Source organism: Pomacea canaliculata, linkage group LG7 (assembly GCF_003073045.1).
Source record: "Pomacea canaliculata isolate SZHN2017 linkage group LG7, ASM307304v1, whole genome shotgun sequence".
Taxonomy (NCBI): domain Eukaryota; kingdom Metazoa; phylum Mollusca; class Gastropoda; order Architaenioglossa; family Ampullariidae; genus Pomacea; species Pomacea canaliculata.
In genome coordinates, this window is record NC_037596.1 from 1,629,265 (window position 1) to 1,652,737 (window position 23,473).

At 43.9% G+C, this 23,473-nt stretch overlaps 2 protein-coding genes across 12 annotated transcripts in view; both read right to left on the reverse strand.

Moving 5' to 3' along the window:
- LOC112569471 (A disintegrin and metalloproteinase with thrombospondin motifs adt-1-like) overlaps positions 1-23,473 on the reverse strand; it is a 595,732-nt gene that overhangs the window by 286,254 nt on the left and 286,005 nt on the right. The gene's annotated exons all lie outside the window — the stretch shown is intronic.
- LOC112569475 (scavenger receptor cysteine-rich domain-containing group B protein-like) overlaps positions 1-23,473 on the reverse strand; it is a 60,541-nt gene that overhangs the window by 21,220 nt on the left and 15,848 nt on the right. Inside the window, exons 4-7 of the mRNA XM_025247276.1 lie at positions 11,258-11,405; positions 10,480-10,652; positions 4,539-4,686; positions 1,736-1,908 (exon numbers count right to left, since the gene is read on the reverse strand). Coding sequence (XP_025103061.1) covers positions 1,736-1,908; positions 4,539-4,686; positions 10,480-10,652; positions 11,258-11,405 — 642 coding nt within the window. The remainder of the gene's footprint in view (positions 1-1,735; positions 1,909-4,538; positions 4,687-10,479; positions 10,653-11,257; positions 11,406-23,473) is intronic.

Sequence of the window (23,473 nt, forward strand, 5' to 3'; positions counted from 1 at the left end):
ATTTCATTTCCTTATTTCTTATAGTGCTTATTTTGATTGTGTGGATGCAACGGGTTGCGATAGCGCTGGTGTAACTGTTTGCAAAACTTTTCATTGCACAAACGGGTCCGTGACAGTCTTGTGGTCTTTATCACATCACAGTCGCCTTGAGTTCTGAGACAGACTGCCGCAGTCATTACTGGTGATACTTAAGCCTGGCTTTCTTGTTTGAACTGCGTCCATTGAAGACAGATTTAAACAGATTCAGGAGCACAGTGCATTATTTGGATTTCTTTATGATATCCAAAGCATTTCTGAAAAACCAACGAAGGACATTCTACTATCTTGCGAGGTCTTGGCAAAGGCGCTAATGCACAGAGACAGCAAAGACATCGACGCGGAGGAACTCTGTTCTGAATTACAGGTTGTGGCTAGAAGACTTCCCACTTCTAAAATGAACCCCAAAGAAGTCTTAATATTCATTATCCAACATGAGCTATTTGATATTGTGCCGAATGTTGTAGTGTCTCTCAGAATTTTATTGACCCTTCCAGTTTCTGTTGCCAGTGCAGAACGGAGTTTCTCAAAATTAAAATTAATTAAAAACTATATGAGATCAACAATGTTGCAAGAGAGACTGACTGACTGGCCACCATATCTATTGAGCATGACTTGGCAAATGCAGTCAATATGAAGAAACTGATAAGTCGTTTTGCACAGCAAAAAACAAGAAAAGTGAGGTTTTAAGCATCAATTTCAGGACCAGGACTAAATAAATTGCAAAATAAATGATATAACATGGTTCATTTTTTGTGAGGTGTGTGTGTGGGGGGGGGGGGCGCAGAATTTTTCTTTCGCCTAGGGCGCAACACAGCCTAGCGCCAGCCCTGCTTATACCTGCATGTAGATGTAGGTGTTTTGATTTATGTTATGTTTGACGGCTAAATTTAGCATTAATTATAATGTTCCTCTAACAATTTGCTGAATAACTGGAGTGAATGTAAAGTTTTGGTGATAAGGGTGACTGTGTAGTGTTTTTACTTGCTGCTGCTTCCAACAAAGAAACAAAATACATTTCTTTTGTGAACAGCAATAGACACTACAGAATATTGTATTGTTTACTATTGACAATATTCTCTTTTACGAAAGATTGTAAAGGTAAGATATAACAACCTCTCGTGTCATTTTTAAATTCTTCTCTGTCGATAAAACTTGAAGAGAAACCTCACGTGAATCTGTTTGGCTTACACATTCCTTACTGTTTTCTGTCTTTAAATGATGATGATGATGATGATGATGATGATGATGATGATGATGATGCTGATGATGATGATGATGATGATGATGATGATGATGATGATGATGATGATGATGACACACTCTAGAGTACAGAACAGGGGTGGGCAATTAATTTTCCCAAGGGGCCGCATGAGAAATTGGGATGGTTTTAGAGGGCCGGAGTAGTATAGTTGACTCAGTTTTACCCAATACTGTATATATATATATAGTATATACACTGGCGGGCGTGGCAGTGGGCGGGTCAGAGACAGGAGGCGGACCGGATCCGGCCCGCAGGCCGCCCCTTGCCCAGGTCTGGTCTAGAACGTGCTTAATATCTTAACTTATTCGAACAAACAGTACATTGCAATTAATGAAGTGATTGTTAACAAAACATGAATTAAAATTTAAACGGAAGAATTATTTCTGGAATTATTTACTGGAGTAAATAAATGTATAGTTTTACTGCTCTGCTTACTAAAGTTGCACATGACGCCGATATCCTCCGAGTGTCCACAGTCGTGTATGTAAAGCCCCGAGTGTTGACACTGCGCCAGGCTGGTTTCGTTCCCCACACACCACAGGTCACTGAACAGAATAGGACCAGAGCCTGCTCCGTACTTGGCTGACCCCACGGCTACTGCTGTTGTACTGTCCGACATCAGAAACCAGAATAAGAAGATTCAAACATTGAAAACATACAAACATCGGAAACTTAATGAAGATTACCGTATGTAAACACACACACACACTCATGCCCACACATACAAACCTACACTTTGCAGAGAATCTGAGCCTGATGGGTGGCCGGAATGTTAATTTAAGGAAAGTAAACTGTTCAAAACATACTAGTCACAATTAAAATTAGTATTGGAATTAAAATAAGGGCTCCAGTTCTGTTCTGCTGGTTTTGAGAACTGAGGACACTAATTCAAAGTGACTAACATGAGTAAATTATGCCAAAAAGTAATCTCATCTTCTTTAGCTCTATGGGTGGTTTGAGGGAAAGTTTCCAGGTTCTAAAAGAAAGTATAGTTGTAATGTTTAACCTTACAGAGAAAATGGCGCAAACAGGAGTGAAGCCTGCAGCCTCTTTTACGACGGCTAGGCTAAAAGTAGTTTAACCAACTGGTAAGTATGATTTGTTTTACTTATCCAAAAATTATAGGCAGTTGCCTAGTTCGCCTAATAGGTAGAACCGGGCCTGAACACAGTATAGCCATACCTTCTGGCTCTGAGACTGATATCTAGTTTTGATCTTCCACACCAACTGGTCAGGTGGATTGTGGATTTTTTTGACATGCAGACAGCAGAGGGTGTATGTTAATAGTAATTATTCCGACATTGTTGTCACAAGCACCGGGTCCCCACAAGGTTGTTGTCTATCACCCTTGTTTTTTATCTTGTATACCGACAGCTGCAGAAGCATGGAGGAGAATAGTTACCTCATTAAGTTTTCTGATGATGCTGCACTGTTGACTCTTTTACAAGAACATAAGACAGATCATGGTAATGCCTTAACGGACTTTGTACAGAGGTGCGATGAGAACTTTATTAAGTTAAATGTAGACAAAACAAAAGAATTGAACATAGATTTTAGGAGAATCAATGATGATTTTGTTGCTCCCAGTGCGATACATAGCAAACCTGTTGAAACTGTCACCTCTTTCAGGTACCTGGGAACTGTTTTTGATTGCCAGCTTAATTGGACTTTTAACACTGAACACATTGTCAAACGTGGCCAGCAAAGAATGTACCTTTTGCGGAAGTTAAACAGCTTCTCCGTTAGCAAAGCAGTTTTAGGTCGTTTCTACCAGTCTTTCATTGAGAGTCGTTTATCCTCCTCATTTGTATGCTGGTTTCGTAATCTATCTGTCCATGATAGGAATGGTTTGAATAGCATTGTCCACATCTGTTCCAAGATAATTGGTATCAAACAGAGGGACTTGACTTCCTTCTGCGATCAACAACTAGTTAGGAAAGCTTCCCATATTCTGTCAATACCTGAACATGTGTTAGCGGGAGAATTTGTTTAATTAACTTCAGGTACACGCTATGCCATGCCAGTATGCAAAACCAATAGGCATCTAAAATCCTTTGTGCCATCAGCTGTCCAGCTACTCAATCACAGATGAACTTTCAGCGGTGTGTGTGTGTGTGATGAGTAGATGTGCATGTGTATGTGTGTGTTGTTTTTTTTTTTGTTTGTTTTTTGTTTTTTCCATATACATATATTTTGGACACAGGGCACAGCTCCCATGTTTAAATTGCCCTTTGGGATTAATAAAATCTGTTGTTATTGTTATTGTTATACCCGGACATTATCCTCAACATTACTTGGTGTCGCGTGTCGGCGATTGTTTTGTTGTTCGTGCTGTGCTTCCGGTACATAGCTGGCTTGTTGTTAGGTGTCTGCGCGCGAATGGGGGTAAATTAATCAACATTTTACCTCGTCCTCGTGTGACTGTATCCGTCTCGCAAACCTTAGAGTCCACCAAACACTTGCCGTCATGAGTCAGCGTCTTGCGGGGCCTTTAACGTCTCCTAATTTAGGGACCAAACAGTAACCCCTCCCTTCACCTTTCTACCCCCTTTTCCCCTTTTTCTCCACGCGCGCACAGTTCCTAGCACGTTTTCTGCAGCGAATGAAATAGTTCTTTTGTTTTCATGATTCTTCAACCCCTCCCAATTCTTCAGTAAACCACACAATTTTTTACCCATACAATATTGTATCAATTTTCGATAAGGCTGAAATTCCAAAAATTGCAGAAATTCCAGCTGAAAGACATTTAAAGTGTCCCAAAGTGTGATCTTGTAACGTTGGATCACCAAGAAAATCAGTAGCATCAAGAGTTTAATGAGAATGTCAAGAAAGAGATGGCAGTAAAAAATTGTCTTCTAAACGTGTGATAGGACGTAATATCACATACTATTTAGAGGCAGAAAAAACTTAATGTCTAATTCTATTGAAAACTTTCACTATCATCATGAAAATTTGCATAGCTAAAAAATAACTTTAACCACTAATGGTCAGTAGATGGTTTTTTTTTTTTTTTTTTATAGGCAATCCAGGAACATCACTGGTAGAACAAGGCTTCTTCCATCAAAGGCAATAGTAAAACGTTCAATACCTTTGAACTTACAACGCTTTAGATTCTTAGGCTTCGCGGTGTTGTTTTCATCTTAAATTGTGATTCTTCGATCAACTGTGTAAAAGAAAAAAGAAGAAGAAAATAATTGTGAGTTAAATGTATTTAACAATTGCGTTATACTACACATACCTGTTGAATCCTAACATTCTGCAGGCTACCAAAGCTTCTTCATGTTCAAAATCTCTACCACACACTGTGTTCCATGTTCTATCGTAAAAGATTTCCAGACGTCCTGCCTCCGCTGTGCCACCGATCACACGAGCTCTTAACTCTTGAGCTTAAATAGAAAATACAAATATTTTCCAAAGAAAAGTTAATTACATTGTAGTCGCAAATAAAAAGGAACGCAATGTGAGAAAGTGTCATGTAACATGATTAACAGATGGCTACATATTTTTTTCTCTTTTCATAAGCTGTGCTGTTAACATTGTCCTCGCCTTCTGTATGTATAAATGTTTTATTATTATTAAAGACGTGTAGAACATGACAACTGTATAGACGCAAGGACGACCTTTAGCATGTACACCCTGTACACCTACAGAGGGCCGCCACGCCAGTATATATTGAATATAAACAGAAGGACGAAGGAGCCGCCAGTTGTTTCTCTGCCCTGACCCGCAACGAGCCTACAGCCTGATACACGTTTACACTAAAGTCGTTTGTTTGCCATCATCACTATCATCGACATCATGAGCATTACCTTTTTTGTTGTCGCAGATAAATGAAACATTCATTATTAATGTAGATGTTGTATTATGGAGTCCCATTATCTGCCTTAGACATACGGCACTTAGCAGCAGGCTAACGAACTTTTCCATTGAATATATATATATTAAACAAATATCAATCAACAGCTTAGTAAACAAAAATGTGGAGGTATAAATATCGAGAAAACAACACGGTTTAAAAGGAAGAAAAGCAATTCTTAATGTTAGAGACAAACAATATTCCTTCTACAGCAAAGTACAGGGTTCGTGACCGGACATTTTGCCGACGGACGTTTCGCCGCCGGAACTTTTGCCGACCGGACGTTTAGCCAACAGACTTTTCGACGCATTATGTCAGAGAGAGAGAGAGAGACAGACAGAGAGAGATAGAGAGAGAGCTTACTTACTTCTCAAAGAATGAAAGTAACTACTAGATTACACAACAATTCTATATTTCAAACACATTTTACACACAGACTTCACAGACAGTTCACTTTGATTGTCACAGATTATGCGCAACAGCTTTGAGAAAAACTAAAACATCCTCCTGTGCGTACATTGCAACAAGCGCTTGCAGTCGTGTGTTGACTTTTTCGTACTGCTTTTTTTTTTCGCATCCTGACACCCATGGCAAGCTGTTCGTTCATAAGCTCGGTGCTTGCCTGCTCCTTGCGTAACTTGCTGACAAGCCGGCCAAGTGTTGGGTGCGTGACAGACATTCGCTTATCAAAGGCACGGTGCCAGCCTTCGACCGAGTTATTAGTTCTGGGCAGGTTGTCTCCCACACGATTGTAGACGTTCCACATGGCGACGTCGAATTTCGGGCGTCGACGGCGTCCTCGCTGCACAATGCCCAGCCATGTACATGTACTTTCAAAGTAGGCGAGGAAGTCTGAAAGCGTCTCGTCAGTGTCGGCATCCAGCGAATCCATGAGCTGTTGAAACGCCTCGATGACGTCGTCAGGAGGCACGAAAGCCAAGGCCTGAATGGTCTTGATGAGAAGAGAGTTCTCTGGCTCCAAGTACCAATCTTGTAGTCCAAGCGACTGGAGGTTTCTCCAAAGACATTGGCCACGTGATGTTACTAATATGCTCCAGCAGACAGACATATACAGACACAGAGTCAGGAGTGTAGAGTTGACATGTGGAAACCAAAGTAGACATTGAGGGAACCTGCGCCCACATACACATATCTATATAATTTTTGGTTTTGTGGTGGAATTGTACAACGAGCTGAAAGCTTTAAATATTTAATTACTTCTCAGAGAGAGACAGAGAGAGACAGAGAGAGAGACAGAGAGAGACAGAGAGAGACAGAAAGAGAGACAGAGAGATGAGATGCTTACTTACTTCTCAGAATCTTGCACATGTGTAACCAAGTGGTGCGTGGTGAGGGGAGTCGAACAGTGACCACAACAGTCCAGCACTCAAATCAGAAAGTCACGGCTGCGTCACTTGTCTCGAGCTTTCACTTCGCAGTTTTCTCTACTGTCCTTGCGTCTCAGCTCTGCCCTTATATACCTATCGGGCGGGTACTTTTTGCGATCCTTCGCGATCGCATGCATCAGCACTTTTTTCTCCATGCATCAGCATCAGCACTTTTTTGGCGTGTATCAGCACTTCCGCCAAAACCTAACAAGCGCTGGACTACCGGCCCTCTACACATTAATGAATGAAGCACTATCTCGAGGGAACGTGAGACAGATGACAAACAAAAATATTGTCCAGGTGGAAGGTGAACGTGAGAACTGGCAGACACACATTGATACAATGGCGAGAGAAATGTGTGAGCTAACGGTTCACATGAGGAGGGATAGTGAGAGAGAGAGAGAGTTCACTGATACATTGATACAATGGCGAGAGAAATGTGTGAGCTAAGGGGCGTCACACACTTGACTTCGGCTAAAGGTCTCGCGTGAAATGCCGAAATGTTCGTCGACAAAACGTCCGTCGGCTGAGGGCCCCGCGCCGAAACCTCCGTCGACGAAACATACGTTGGCTAAACGTCCGGTCGGCAAAACGTCCGGCTCCGAAACGTCCGGCGGCGAAACGTCCGGCGTCCAAAAGTCCGAGTACCACAGGGTTAGGGTTAGAAAAGAAAGAAGCTAAGACAAAAATGTCGGCGTAATAAAAGTAATAGTCACAGACGCTTTTTCTCTAATCCTTCGAATATTTTTCCCCTTCGGCAAACACCAGGTGTTATAGCCGTAGAGCAGGATCGGTACTACTGGGGTATTATGCAGCTTGTACATGATAGTTAAACGTATGGCTATGTCAGATCCTATCTAATCTAGCCATAGCAGCTGTTGAAGGGGACACAGGGTGTAGCTGCCGTCCTTGGAGAGGGAGGCTCCCAAGTATTTAAAGCTTCTTACTATTAGTGCTGTAACCCGTGTATATGGTACTCAGGCTGATGTGTTGGTCACAAGGATTAGTTTAGAACGGATCTAGGAGGGTGGTGTGTTTCTTCGACCCTCTCTGTACAAATAAGGGTTCCCTTAGCTCTGTTTCTTAACGAGTGTTTTCGGGTATCTGTAACTCTTTGACTGTGTAGATGAAGGTTTGGAGTTGAGGCCCATGATGGCAAAAATGGCAAAAATGGATCTCTGAGTCCTTCTTGCCAGAGACTTATTCGGATGTGCTGTCCGGTACCACTCAGCCTGAAGTGTCAAAGCGTCAGGTGTGGGTAGGCCCGTCTCTCTGAGATGGATAAGTCTTTTGACATGCTTTGATAATTTTGTTCTTGTAGTATGAAATCGCTAAGGTGTTTTTAATCTCACGGTATCTGTGTTCGGGAAAGCCTTTATTGCCTTAGGTTGAACATTCTTTTTAGAAAAGGCCTTCATTGATTGTGTAGCATGAGACCGCACAGTTCTAAATTTGCTCTGTATTCTTCTTCCGTATGCTGAAAATTCAATAGTCGTTTCCCTTTTAACATCTTAAAACTGATTGCTCTCTTCAGACCAGATGCGTAGTACACATTTAATGCTTTCCTTTTAAATCAGAGCTTAAAAACCGGAGAGACATTTCTTGCGGCCAGTTGGGTTTTCGGCTTGTCTTTCAAACCTACATAAAGAGGCGTCTACGTCATCGCTGTCTTCCTGGAATATTAAGAGTTCAGTGACATACCCTTCATCTCAGCTTCTTTTTTATAATCTGCCCGCTCCTCTCTCATTTTCTTATCTTTCTTTTTTCTGGCAAATCCTTCTACAAGTCTATCATGACGACCTGCACCTTGCAATATGTGTCTAGTGACAGCGACACCTTCTAACCTTATCATTTAACTCTTCTTACATGAGGCAACATCAAATACTAGCCTGGGATCCATATTGCCTACAAAAATAGCAAACAACACAAAAAATAATTCACCTAAGATTATTCACACATATACAATGGAGGATAGCAATGTAATCACACTGTCAGAATGTGCCTTAAAAGTCACAAAGTTCTGTTGGGTGTTGGACAGAAGGCGATCAGGGAATGGTCCTGTGAGGCGATTCTTCCTCATCCAGAAGGCCTCCAGCTCAATGAGCTCATACGCTACCCTGGGGCCTGGTCTACTATGTCATCTCTAGTCGCAATGTTTACATGTCGTGACTTATGCATGTCTTTTTCCTTCACTGCCTGAGACAATTTTCTACCTGTTTCCTGCCAAAAAATTTGCTGGTGAACCGGGTTCAACATATACTGCGTGTGACGGTTAATGCTTTTCCATTTTATGTTTTTATGCATTCTCCAATACATTAAACATACACTTTCAAGCCGCAAAGGAGTTATAACAATCTCAAAAACACCGAAGCACTGACTGGTTTGTAATAAACATAAGTGATGTCAGGGATGAACAAAGGAAACCTTTCATCAAGACATCTTAGTCATTAAATATCATAACAAAAGGGAAACGCAGTCGGATTATCATGGGCGGCTTTAAACTTACAGAGGGAAAGTAGTGTTTGTTACAGACGGAAGTCAAGATAAGGGACGAGCAGTCCCTGTCACAGTACCTGGCCTGGATGGGGGAACTGGAGGTCTGGTTTGACAGCAGCTTTCTGGAGCTGAACGTTGAAAAACGGAGATGGCCTTCGGAAGAGCAAACGAAGGAGGAGATGGCACAACTCCTCTCTCCCCACCAATCCAAATCAAGGGACAGCAGGTGCAGAGGGCTGCTGTGTTTAGGTACCTTGGTACAGTGATCGACGGGAGGCTCTCCTTTAGCGCTCACGTGAACCAAGTGTACAAAAAGGCCCAGCAGAGGCTGTACCTTCTGAGGAGACTTCGCAGCTTCGACGTCAGCTCTGGGGTGCTGGAGACTGTGTACAGGTCTCTTGTTGAGAGCATCCTCTCATTCAACATCGCTGCCTGGTGTGGTCACCTCCTCGTCAAAGACAAGGCAAGGCTGGTCAGTCATCCACGAGGCAAATAAAATTTTTGGTCAAGCACAGCTGCCACTTTCTGACTTGTACCTTCATGCAGTCAGAAGGATGGCACATAACATCATTTCGGACCTAAAGCACCCTCTCCATCCCAACTTCCAGCTGTTGCCCTCAGGCAGGCGCTATAAAGTGCCACGTGTACGGAAAGCTGCCTACCAGAGGTCCTTCGTGCCAGCAGCCATCTCCATCCTGAATAAAGTCACAAGAACTCAGAGAAGAGGGTGCTGACATCCATTATCAGCCATCACCTTGTTGAATGTGCCCTCCCTTTCGAACAAACAAGACGAGCTCTCTGCGCTCAATCTAAATAATTAATGAAATGCAGAGATTTCTGTCACAGGCCAATAGATGACATAGATGACAATTTGTAATGTTGGTTGCCTGCAGGTGATGAAGAGATAGTAGTTATTATGTGTGCGTTAGATGTCTGTATCATAATGTATGCCTGCCCTTGACAAAAGACAAATTTCTGTCTTGGGTCTCCACGACAGACAATAAAGTCTGATTTAAAGATCTAAGCGACATTACCACCAGCAACACTCGAATAGTAATGTCACTTTATGGCCTCACTGTTTAAAGTCTTAAAGGAAACAGCAACTTGAAAAATGAGACAAGCTAGCTATTATAAACTACCTGAGTAATCAGCATATTTTTATTATATAAAAAGACATCAATTACTTCTGGATATAATTTTTGTAAGTTGGTGCAAAGAGTGACAACAAGAGTAGAGTAGAGTAGAGACAGCGACACCGGCACCGACAGTAATAATGTTATTTGTCTTATACATTATGGAAGTACTTTATTTCTAGTCTTATCCATCAAAGAGCAGTAATTAAAAGCTAATATTGGTACTGTTTACAACACCATGATTACATTTTAAAAAATTAAACGCTTGAGTAGTCGTTAATATTTAATTATCTCTGGTCTGCTTACTAAAGTTGCACATGACGCCGACATCCTCCGAGTGTTCACAGTAGTGTCTATAGAGCCCTGAGTGTTGACACTGCGCCAGGCTGGTTTCGTTCCCCACACACTGCAGGTAACTAAACAGAATAGGACCAGAGCCTTCTCCGTACACGACTGACCCCACGGCTACTGCTGTTGTACTGTCAGACATCACATACAAATAAAGACTAAGGATTTTTAAAACGCATGCATGTAGTAAAACCTACCCGACATTAAAGTCGACTTTCCTAGTAAAGTGAATATAAAACCTCTGACTGGCAGGTGTGTGTGATATTTTTCTATACCCATCAAGCTTTTGTTCCCGATAAATATCAAGAATATTACAAAGCCATCCTGTCAAACACATTTCTTCTTTGCTTTGTAAAATCGCCGAGATTAATCTACACAAGAAACAATCCAGGTCGTGCAGCGAATAAAAGAGTTCTTCTTTTGTTTTCATAATTTTGAACTACTCCCAATTTTTTAGTAAACCACAAAAAACTGTAACCATATAACTGTGTATCCATTTGTAATAAGAATGCAGAGGAACCCCAACTATAAGCCATTTAAAGTGTCCTAGACCTTGATCTCATAAAAAAAAAATTTCCATCAGAGGCAATAGTGGACCTTTAATACCTTTGAACTTAACACACTCTAGATAATAAGGCTTCATGTTTCCTGTTTCATTTTTTAAGCCATTGGATCAAACGTATAAAAAGAAATTGTGAGTTAAATGTGTATACTCATTGTGTTAGACTACACCTACCTGTTGAATCCTAACATTCTGCAGGCTACCAAAGCTTCTTCCTGTCCAAAATCGTCATCACACACTGTGTTCCAAGTTCCATCGTAAAAGATTTCCAGACGTCCCGCCTCCGCTGTGCCCCCGACCACACGAGCTTTTAACTCTTGAGCTAAAATTGGAAATACATACATGTTCTATTAATAAGTTTACTAAATCTTACTTGTAAATACAAAGGAACACGCTGTGAAAAATGTCATGTTTTATAATTAACAGATGGCTACATATTTATTTCTCTTTTCATAAGCTGTGCTGTTAACATTGTCCTCGCCTTCTGTATGTACAAATGTCTTATTATTAGGACGTGTAGAACATGACAACTGTATAGACACAATGGCGACCTTTAGCATATACACACTGTACACCTACAGAGGGCCGCCACGCCAGTGTATATTGAATATAAAACAGAAGGACAAGGGGCGGCCAGTTGTTTCTCTGTACTGACCAGCAACGAGCTGTCACGGACCAGTCTGTGCCTTCTGTGTGTGTGTTTTTGGAGCGTGCGACAGTGACGAGTGTTCACCGCGCGCTCTGGCGGAGTGAACTGTTTTAGAACATTCCCAATGCCACCGCCTAGACGGTCGGTTGTACTGAATGTCTGGATTATAGAATAGGGGAATCGGAGAAATTAAGTTCCTTCCCTAGACAAGGTAACATTAAATATTTGTTATAGTTTAAATATCAGTAGCATTTCTAAATTAATCTCGTGGTGACTTAATTTCTAACAGTAAAGATTTTTTTAACGTTTTGGAATTATCTGAAAGATGTAAGTTATAAATTCATCAGATTAAATAAACCACCGAGTTACAGGAACTTCGAGAGGGGACCCGCTAAAGTGGACAAGGTTTTCAAGAGAAGTCACTAACAGCGGCAAGGCCCAAGAGCCTTCCTATGCCTACTTCATCTGGAGTCTGACGTCCAGAGCGGAGTGCAGTCCGTCGACGTCTTGAAGTGATATTCCGGGACCCAGTGTTCGGAATACGTAGCAGCGTGGAGTGTGTATTTCTGGTGTAGCATTGTGTGAGCGCCAGATACGGATATCCTGGAGGAATAGGTAGCAGCTTGGAGTGTGTATTAGTGTGTTGCGGGAGTGTGTCGGTGTACCTGCACGCTCGCCGTGGTCGGACTGAGTGTTCCTGACTCCGAGATACGTCGGACCTGTTTGATGCTTGCTGAAGTGACTCTGGCAAACAGTAACTTAAGTGTATTCATATTCTTTATCAGGGAGACCTTTTGTACTGTGGACAAGGTTCCAGATTGGTGCTCCGACCTCCGTTACAGGACTGATCAGTTACCAATGTATTATAGATGTTTTGACGAGTGAGAGTTTTTTTTGTGTGTTATCGAGGCAGCAGAGAAAAGTTTGTGTATCTGTACTCTTCGTGGTACTCTCTATTTTTGTTTACCTTTTGTGTACGACCTGTTGACGGCTATCCGCCTAGAGTGGGCATAAGCACCGCCGCCCAGCGGGTTATGTTAGTAAAGTAAGACGAGAAGCCCATTGGACAGAGCGCTGTCTTGTGTGTTGTTTGAATGCGCGTGAATACCGTGTGTGACACGAGCCTACAGCCTGATACACGTCTACACTAAAGTTGTCTTATTGCCATCATCGTCATCATAAGCGTCAACTTTGTCTTTGGAAACACTCATTATTAACGTAGGTGTTGCATTGATAAGTCTCATTATGTGTGTGCAACATGCAGTAGTAAGCAGTAGGCTAAGACATTTTCCACTGATTTTAAATAAGAAACAAATATCAACAAGCAACATATTGACGAAGTACTGAGGAGGTATAATATCGAGTGAAAAATCTGCTGAAAAGAAAGCCAGACGGTTAAAATTTAAAAAAAGAAATTTGGAAAGTTAGAGAAAAATAATCTTGCTTCCACAGCTAAGTTTGATTAAAACAGTCTTAACATAGAGGTACAGGAACTTTCGTAGGTGAAAGTTTGTGCAAATTAAAATTATTTTGCAGGTGAAAAGTTAAGGCATCAAAGTGGGTGTACGGCCTCAAAAATAATAGTCACAGACGGGTGCTCTCGAATACCTGGATCCTCTTTCGGTTTCGACAAACAGACTGCACGAGTTATATCCGTAGTGCATAATCGGTACTACCGGGGAAGTGTACACCTTGTACAAGATAGTCAAACTTATGGCTATGTCAGATGCTATCTAGTGTAGCTATTGCTGCTGTTGCTGATGGAGACACAGGAGTAGTATAGGCATGTTGTTTACGCACCCCATTTGGGGAGCCGGAAGGGGAGCCGTGACGTCACGGCCGCCATCTTGCCGGAAGTCTCAAGGACGCGGCCATCTTGTCATTTCCCCCCCCCCCTCTCACCTTACCGAGAGTAACTTGCAACTTGGTGAGCGGGTGCGGTTCGATAAAGTGTCGCGTGTTGTTTTATGATCGCACAGGTGGAAGCACCCTTTCACCTGCGTCGTAGCGGGGCCTACCGGCAGCGGAAAAACGTGTTTTGTGGTTCGCTTTTTAAATCATGTGAAAGATATGATGACTCCTCCCCCTGATGAGGTGGTGTGGTGTTACGGCGAATGGCAAGCGGGATATCAACGCTTAGAGGGAGTGACGTTTGTAGAAGGGTTACCTAACGTAAACGATTGGCGAGGTGATAAGCACCGATTGATCATCATCGATGACTTGATGACTGAAACAGATCAACGTGTGACTAAGCTATTTTCCAAAGGTTCTCATCATCGCAACTTGAGCATCATGTATATAGTGCAAAACCTGTTTGGAAAGAACAAAGAACAGAGGACCATCAGTTTAAACAGTCATTATCTTGTCGTATTTAAAAACCCCAGGGACGCTTCTCAGATCACCCACCTAGCCAAGCAGATGTACCCTGGAAAACTTAAATATGTTCAGGAGAGTTTTAAGGACACGACATCGACGCCTCATGGCTATTTGCTGTTTGATCTGCGACAGGAAACACCGGATCATCTACGCTTAAGAACAAACATTTTTCCACCGGACCATCAAGTGGTGTACGTTCAAAAGTAAAAAGCACCATGTCGGCACGAATCGAGCGAAATATGTCGATGCTCAAGCTGTTGTGCGGTGCTAAACCAAAGGTCATCAAAGCGGTGCTGAAAGGAGCTTTACCCGACTTGATCAAGGCCGTCAGCGAGTGTTCTCTTAACGTTTTAAAAGGACATGTTCATCTCACTCCGGCTCAGAAAAAGCGACTGAGCAAGTACAAAGAGGACTTGCGACTCGTGGCACGCAGGAATACTTCTGTGAAACGGCGAAAACAGATTCTTCAAAAAGGAGGGTTTCTTTCTTTTCTTTTAAAACCCATTTTGACCGTCTTGGGAGGACTGGCGGGATCATTTACCTCTAACGAGTAATCATGGAACACACCAAAAAACTGATTTTGATGGATCCCCGAATGATACCACCACCACCACCACCTGTTTCGGATGCCATGGGTCAAAGTCTGACAGACATGGATGCACAGATGCGCGATATTTTGGAGCGAACGGATCTCAGTTTACATGACAAAGCAAATCTCTATCAGCAAACGTTGTGGCGGTTTTTGAGCAGGTTTGGACAGTACAGAAACAGACCCTTAGGGATGGTTGATGTGAGACGTCAAGAACCAATGACACCATCACCACCACCATCACCACTACCACCACCATCACCACCACTACCACCACCACCACCGGTTGTGCAAGAAGATCCCGTAGAGGCAGAGGTCTTGGGAAGCGTCCCAAAATCGATGAAGAAAAAGGCCGAGCGACTGTTGCAGCACTTTAAACGAAGCCCAGAGCTCACTTGGAACGAACGGGGTGAAATTTTTTATGAAGGACAGGCCGTCAAAAATTCCAACCTCGTAGATTTAGTGAATGATGTTCTCAGAAAACGAAAACGTGCTAGAAACCCGCGAGGCTGGGAAACTTTTGCCAAAGCTCTGCGTAAAATGAATGTTTCTCAAGACTTGGTCGGCCATCCTGACCGGTGGAAGTTTATTACCGAAAAAGAGGAACCGGTAAAAATGTAGAACATCCGACCTGGGAAACTTTATAAGCGATGGGTAAACTGGCACAACACTATTACACACCACGGCAACCGGGTGCTTTTGGAGGTGTTGCGGGCTTAGCGCGCGTCACCAAGTTAAAACCAACGGTCGTCAAAGAATGGCTGAGTCATCAAGACACGTACACCTTGCACAAACCCATTCGTCGCTCTTTTGCACGCCGGCGCATCATCGTAGGTGGAATCGATCACCAATGGCAAGCAGATTTGATCGACGTGCAAAGACTAAAGCAACACAACGATGGCTATGCCTATCTTTTGACGTGCATCGACGTTTTTAGCAAGTTTGCCTGGGTGGAACCGCTCAAAAACAAGACAGGGCCTACGATGGTGGAGGCTTTTCGACGCATTTTTTCTACCGGTCGCAAACCCAGAAAGCTGCAAACGGACAAAGGAACCGAGTTTTTAAATCGAACGTTTCAAAAATTTTTAAAAGAAGCTCACGTTGACTTTTTGTGACGGAAAACGAAGACATCAAAGCTGCCGTTGTGGAGCGCTTTAATCGAAGTTTGAAAGAAAAGCTATGGCGATATTTTACCTGAAAAAAACACTCTCAGATACAAGGACGTTTTAATGCCGTTTGTACAATCCTACAATCGCTCCTATCATCGCAGCATTAAAAGAGCACCTGTAGAAGTCGATGCCGATAACCAGGCCTGACGAGAGGGGGGGACAGGGGGGTCTGGTGTACCCGGGCCCGCGGTTGTCAAGGGGGCCCGGCCTTGGTCAGTGGAATTTTTTTTACATTATATACTGGGAAAATAATTTACGATTACAAGTACAAGGGGCCCGGAGAGGTCATCTGTCCCGGGGCCCGGGCTGGCTCTCGGCGGCCCTGCCGATAACCAGGAAGATGTGTGGCAGACGTTGTACGGTGACCACCAGCAGCAGCAGCAGCAGCAGCTTGTGACAAAACGATGACACCAGGAGACCGCGTACGAATCAGCAAAGCGAGGTCAAATTTTAAAAAAGGTTACCTCCCGGCATGGACAGAGGAACTCTTTACCATCAGTCGCATCTATGATTCCGAACCGATCACCTATGTCTTAAAAGATGACCACGGGGACGAACTGCGCGGAACGTTTTACAGCCAAGAACTTCAAAAGGTCGGTGCAAAAGACACGTATCGAATCGAAGAGATTTTAAAGCAGCGTGTGGGGGCAGGAGGAAAAAAGGAGTATTTAGTCAAATGGTACGGTTACGATACATCATTTAATTCTTGGATTCCGCAGTCGTCGCTTACCCGGTACTGATTGAAGGCACAACAACACCACCACCACCAACCGCGCAGCCACCGACTGGCTTGTGGTGCATCATGGGACGTCGAATTCCTCGAAGTGAAATTGCATTTTTTTGCCAAATGATTCTTATTTATGTCGTGGTCGGCGTCTCACTCTTTAATCTGACACGTGGACACGGAGCGGACAATTTGTGGGTGGCTTTGCTCGGTAGCTGTCTCGGATACGTGCTTCCCAACCCTGCTATCGACCCTCCTCCCCCTCCTGCTGCTGCCCACCACCACTAAAACATGTTTTATCTCACCCTACCCAGCAACAGCTCGATGGAATATTATCCAGACAACTCTGCAAGTCACTATTTTACTAAACTTCCGCAGACCATCGACTTGGAGCGAGAATTTGAGGTAGGACTTTCAGAAATTCAACTTCCCAATTCGTATCTCAACGTGGCCAAGGGAGATTTTTGGATCGAATTTATTACTCAACTGCCTTCTGAAAATGAAGTAAGAGCCAGAGATAGGTCACCAGAGAAAAAACGAGTCGAAATTCCTGGTGGACTGTACGATTCGAGCGAGTATTTTGTGCGCTTTTTCAACACTGTTTGTCAGAAAAGCTTTCATCGTGCTTCGGACCCTTTGAGCAAAGAAAAACGCCTGTGGATCGAGTACGAACGTGCCTCCAAATGCACGCACATCAAGCTGTACGAGGAAAATACGATGATTCGGCTGAGTCCAGCGCTACGGCGAGCGTTGGGATTTTCAAGAAACACGTTTTTTAGGAAAAGTAGACTATTATTCCACCACAAATGTGGATCTCAACGAAAATTTTAAGAGTGCCTACATCTACTGCGATCTGGTCAGTCCGCGCCCCGTGGGTGACGTCATGGCCCCGCTTCTCCGCATAGTGCCCATGACCGACAAGACCCACGACGTTGTGCATTATATCTTTGAAAAACCTCACTACATCCCACTCAGCCGGTCAAATTTTAATTCGGTGGAAATCCTTTTAACGACAGACACGGGTAAAGAGTTTTCATTTAGCAGCGGAAGTACCATCGTGACGCTTCATTTTCGTCGGAGGACCCACTTCTATGGGAAAAAAAAATGGTACGTTACACACCGTATCATAGCAATCCTAAAATCTACGAGGACTACTACTGCTCTCAGGTCTGACATGGCTTGTCAGTGTTTGCCGGTGGGCGTCACATGCGAGGAAGAGGACTCGGGAGTCTGTTGAGCAGCGTCGGACGCATGATTCTTCCGCTTGTCAAAAGAGGTGGAAAGGCTTTGTTGAAAGAAGGTCTACACACCGGTGTTCAGATTGCCCAGGACGTGATGTCTGGTCAAAATTTTAAGACGGCGATGCAAGAACGAGGGAAAGAAGCAGGCAAGCGTCTGTTTAACCAAGCAGTCAGTGCAATATCAGGATCTGGTGCGCCCCCTGGCGAACCTGCCCGAAAACGTATAAAACCGACATCTTACCGACGACGTGTTCAAAAGAAGAAAAAGAAGACGACGACAAGCAGTACGGCAGACATCTTTGATTAACATGGCTCTCATCCACCCTAAATCTTGCGAGAGCTTACATTCCGGACTAGACTTGTTTTCGGTCCCTCCTACGCAAACAGCTGTCGAGGAAAGTTCTTTTGTAGAGTATTACCCGCTAAGTGCCATCTCGACAGGGGCTCCCATCGAATTTTGTATCAACGGCGCCACAGAAGACTACTTGGACCTCAGCAACACCTTTTTGCACGTCAGAGCCAAAGTCACCGAGGCTGATGGGTCAGATTTGGCCGACGGTAAAGACGTCGCTCCCATCAACTACTGGTTGCACAGTCTGTTTTCTCAAGTCGACATGAGTTTGAACGACACTCTTATCACACCCAGCGACAACACGTACCCGTACAGAGCTTACCTGGAGGCGACGCTAAACTTTGGTTCTGATGCCAAGAAAGGACATATGACGGCTGCCCTTTACTACAGAGATCCAGACAACCAGCTAGATGATACGCAGGGAGACGCAAATGCTGGTCTCAAGATTCGACGAGACATGAGTGCTAAAAGCAAGGAAATAGACATGATGGGTCGTCTCCACGCAGACATTATGCATCAGGAACGATACATGCTACCAGGGGTGGACGTCAAGATCAGACTGATCCCGTCTAAAGCCGCTTTTAACTTGATAGCTCACGACCAAGACGGAGGATATCGCAGCACCATCACACACGCTTCTCTGTTTGTCCGCAAGGCCAAACTCAACCCTGCAGTGTCGCTCTCACACGAAAAGGCGTTAGAAAAGGGAACGGCCAAGTACCCCATGAAAAGGGTAGTGCAAAAGACTTTTTCTATTCCAGGAGGACAACTGTCACACGTTCAAGACAACCTGTTTCTCCATCAATCTTCCACTCGCATCATCATCGGTCTAGTGGATACCGCTGCCTTTAACGGAAAATTGAAGGCGAACCCGTTCAACTTTAAAACACACAACCTGTCCTGTCTTTGTCTGTACATGGATGGTCGTCAAGTGCCTGCCAAACCGCTGATGCCCGACTTTGAAAATCATCACCACGTCAGAGCTTACCACGGGTTGATGACGGCTACCGGTCATACAGGACGAGATTCGGGCAATTACATCGAATACAGGTATGTTTGTGTGTGTGTGTGTGACTCTGTGGGATACTCTGTGTGTGTGTGAGTGCGCGCTATACGTTTTGCCTTTTTTTTTTTTTTTGTTACAGGGACTTTGAGCTGGGCTACACCCTCTACGCGTTTGACTTGACTCCCAGTTTGGTGGACGGAGACCAGTTTGAGCTGGTCAAGAGCGGTGCGGTTCGACTGGAGCTAAAATTTAGCGACCCCTTACCCAACCCTGTTCATGTGATTGTCTTTGGTGAACTCGACAGCATGATTGAAATTGACCGCAGTCGTCAGGTGCTGACAGATTTTTCAGCATGAACACGCGTGAGATTGCAGCCATCTTAGCCTCGGACATTCATGCTAGACGAGTGTTTAAAGGCGTGTACCCTAGAAACAAATTGCCAACTCACCTCTCTCCTCGCCGTCCAAGTGCCTTCATCATCAACGTGAAAACAAAAAAACAATAAGCTAACCCCAAAACACTTTTTTTTTTTTTGCCGCGTGTACAAACATACTACAAAATGTTTCTTCTTTTTCTTCAGACTGTTTGTTAAATAAAACGATGTCTTAAATGTTACAACGGTTTTAGTGTGTTTGTGTGTGTGTGTGTGATGGACAAATGTTGGTTTGTAAGAGAGAGAAGTGCAATCCAACCACCAGCGGTCGTTCACCTCTGTAAGATTAATGTTGGCTAATGATGCTGGCAGACAGCTGTGGCTACCCAGATGACAAGTTTATCGCCGCCACTACTGTGAATAGCTGTAAGATTAATGTTGGCTAATGATGCTGCCAGACCACTGTATGATTTTCCCCCGCTAGCACTCATCTGTGATTCAGCGTTGACCACGTCAGCGCATGTTAGCCACGCCTCTCTGAAGCGTCTGTAAACCACGCCTCTCTGACTTGCATGTACAACCACACCTCTCTGACTCGCAGCCAATCCCGAACAAACTAAAAAGTTTTGAAAATAGGATATATACCAACTTCACAGCTTTTGCTAGTCCCTGTTGATTTTCCAACGCCTAGCAATGTCTAATCCAAGTTTCCTCAGAACGCTCGTCGGTATGGTCAACGAGGCCATAGTGGAGCATTGTAACGGGTGTATCATCAATCACCCATAACAGCACCAGCACCCGCGCACGACCATGACGTTTGAGGAGGCTGTGGATTTTTATTTAGAAAAAAATCTTAGCCATGATGGACAGCAAATTTTTGGCTGGGGAAGTCTTTCCCTTCGTAAGAGACAGCTCCTCGAGGCGCAGGAACAATTCGTTGCCCAAATACCCATCATCGTTTTAAGTGACGTGGAGGAAAAGAGCGACGACGATGTTTCTCTGTTTGAGTCGCCTCAACCCTCCACTTCCTCGGCGGTGGTGCCACCACCAAAGCGAAAGAGGCGGCTAGGGTCAGAAGAAGAGGAAGAAAAGACAAAAACAGTGAGAAAAAGGCTGTTTTTCCCGTCCTCCTCCTCCTCCTCCTCCTCCGACGACGACGACGAAGAAGAGTTTGATGGTCTTACTCAAGACCAAATAGAAAGGATGTTTGAGGAACCCTTCGACGCCTAGCCTCCCCCTCTTTCGCCTTTTTTTTTTTTTTTTTTTTTTTTTTTGGCAGTCGATTTAGCCTCACCTCCACGTGGTGACTGCTGGACAAAGGCTCACTTTCGAAATATTATGGTGCAGGATTATTTTTGGAGTGAGCTTTTGACGAAGAAGGCTAAAAGAAAACCCCTCCAAACCAACACTAGTCTCTCTCTCTCTTGGGAAAAATACACGAGAGCCATACAAGCAAAAAGGGGGTGGTCGGGTAAAAATAAGCAGATCTCTGCAACTATGATTAAACAAGACACATCTCCCACACTAAAAGCGTCCTCACATACCAACGCTTGGGAAAAAAAATACACGTGTGCAGTGTGTAAAACGAAGAGTGGTTGGGGTGGGTGGGAAATGGTACCGTGCTAGTAGTAGCGGACGTTCACCTCTGTAAGATTAATGTTGGCTAATGATGCTGGTAGACCGCTGCGGCTACCCAGATAACAAGTTAATCACCGCCACTACTGTGATGAGCTGTAAGATTAATGTTGGCTAATGATGCTGGCAGACCTCTGTATGATTTCTCGCTAGCTCTGTGCTTCAGCCCGTCAATCACAACGCACGTGAAGCTGCCTTTTGTCGAACTACCAATCACCTCGCCTTTAGCATCTTTTTAGTCCCTTAGACTCCCTCGAGCTATTCATTCGAGCAGCAAAACACGTTGATTGAACACCTCGACCTCTCTCTCTCTCACCAACCATGGAAATCGTAAGTTGACGACTGTTTGTTTTTTAAATATATATATTTTTTTTAAAAACCGAGTATGCATCACGATTTTTTTTCTTATTTTTCAGAAATGTCCTTTGTGCGGTTTAAAATTTACGGCGGTCAAGAACCTAAATCGGCATATTAAAGCCATACACGAAAAGGTAAAAGGTTTTCCATGTTCTTTGTGTTTTCGAACCTTTTCACGCAAAGAGCATCTTGGTCGCCATGTAGAAAAGGTTCATCTGCCTCAGCCTTCGACTGCTTTGACGGCTCCTCCTCCTCCTCCTCCTCCTCTTCCTCATCCTCCTCCTCCTCCTCAGCCTAAAAAGCAAAAAACCCAGGCGCAGGGTCGGTTAGAAGAAGAAGATGAGCTTTTATCACAGTTATCACCTGATGTTGAAGAAGTGTATCGCAAAAACTGGAGCGCAGTCAAAACACATAAACGGTACGGAAAACAGCAGTCGGTGTTTACGTTTTTTTGGGCTCCCAATGCCACTCCTCTATGGAGACAACGTCTCGTGGATCTTTTTGATTCTCAAAACAAGCGTTTTAAAATTAATTTTTCCCACTCCTTTTTGTTAAAAAATAAAACTTCTAATGAGTTGTCATTTTTTCATGCCTCTGCCAACAACCACAGAGAGCTAGAAAGACCCCGTCTGATTTCCAATAAACAAGATTTTTTGGACTTTATACATCAAGTTCAAGACCTCGACGCGTTGGAGCACGCCCAAAACGAACGTCCCGACAGTAAGGTGGCGGTGGAGGCTATCATGTCCACCTCCTTTTATGTCAACCCCATCGACGACCTTCCTATCGGTTGTTGTACAGATGATGATGCTTTACCCGATTATATAGAAAATAACAAACACCTGCATACACTTCAAACAGACGAACACCACGGACAGGCGTACCGTGACAATCTTTGTTTTTTTAGAGCCCTCGCATTACACCGTGGCGCCAAGGCACACTCGTTACAGATCCCTGCGTGAGAACTGTTTAACCAATGGTCCGCGTCTGCTTCTTTTTCTATTTTTCCAGGAGTGACCCTGCTAGAACTGCCGAGTTTAGAAGATAAATTTAAAGTAAATATCGATGTTTTTCAGTTTGATGAAAGTCAGTCTCCTCCCGTTCTCGTCCCCCTGCAGCGGAGCGCGTACAAGTATACAGACGTTCTCCGTCTTTTACATTACAAGCAACATTTCATGCACATCATCGACATCGACAAGCTCACACACGCGTTTCAATGTCTCAAGTGCGGAAAACTATGGAAAAAAAATTGGATGATGGAGCGACACGAGAAGACATGTCAGGGTGATAAGGTAAAAGAGACGTATCAAGGCGGTGTCTATCAGGGTACACCCTCCGTCCTGGAAAGTTTACAATCGCACGGGTTTTCGGTCGACGCGTCGTTTGTTTTTCCGCATAGGGCCACCTTTGATTTCGAAGTTTATTTTGATCGCTCTAGTCTTCCCCAACCCCACAGCAACAACACGCGGTACACAACACAACACGTTCCCTTGTCCGTGTCGGTAGCCAGCAACGTTCCAGATTTTGAATCGCCGGTTTGTTTCGTCAGCGACGGCGACTCTCAAAACTTGATCGATCGCATGGTCGATCATCTAGAAAAAATCTCGGACCGGTCTTATCTTTTATTAAGAGAGCGGTTTAGTGACGTGCTTACAGAGATAGATGTTGTCGATCAACAACAAAACAACTCCCCTGATAGTATTCAAATTCCCACCGTCGCCCTCAAAGCCCGATTCGACGACTACTTGCGTCATTTACCGGTCATAGGGTTTAACTCGGGGAAATATGACATCAACGTCATCAAACCCTACCTCGTTCGCCGGTTTGTCCTTTGCGAAAAAGAAGCAGACGATGAAATGGTTGACGAGACCAAAAACCCTTTTAAGTTTGTGGTGAAGCTTCACAACGCATTTTTGTGC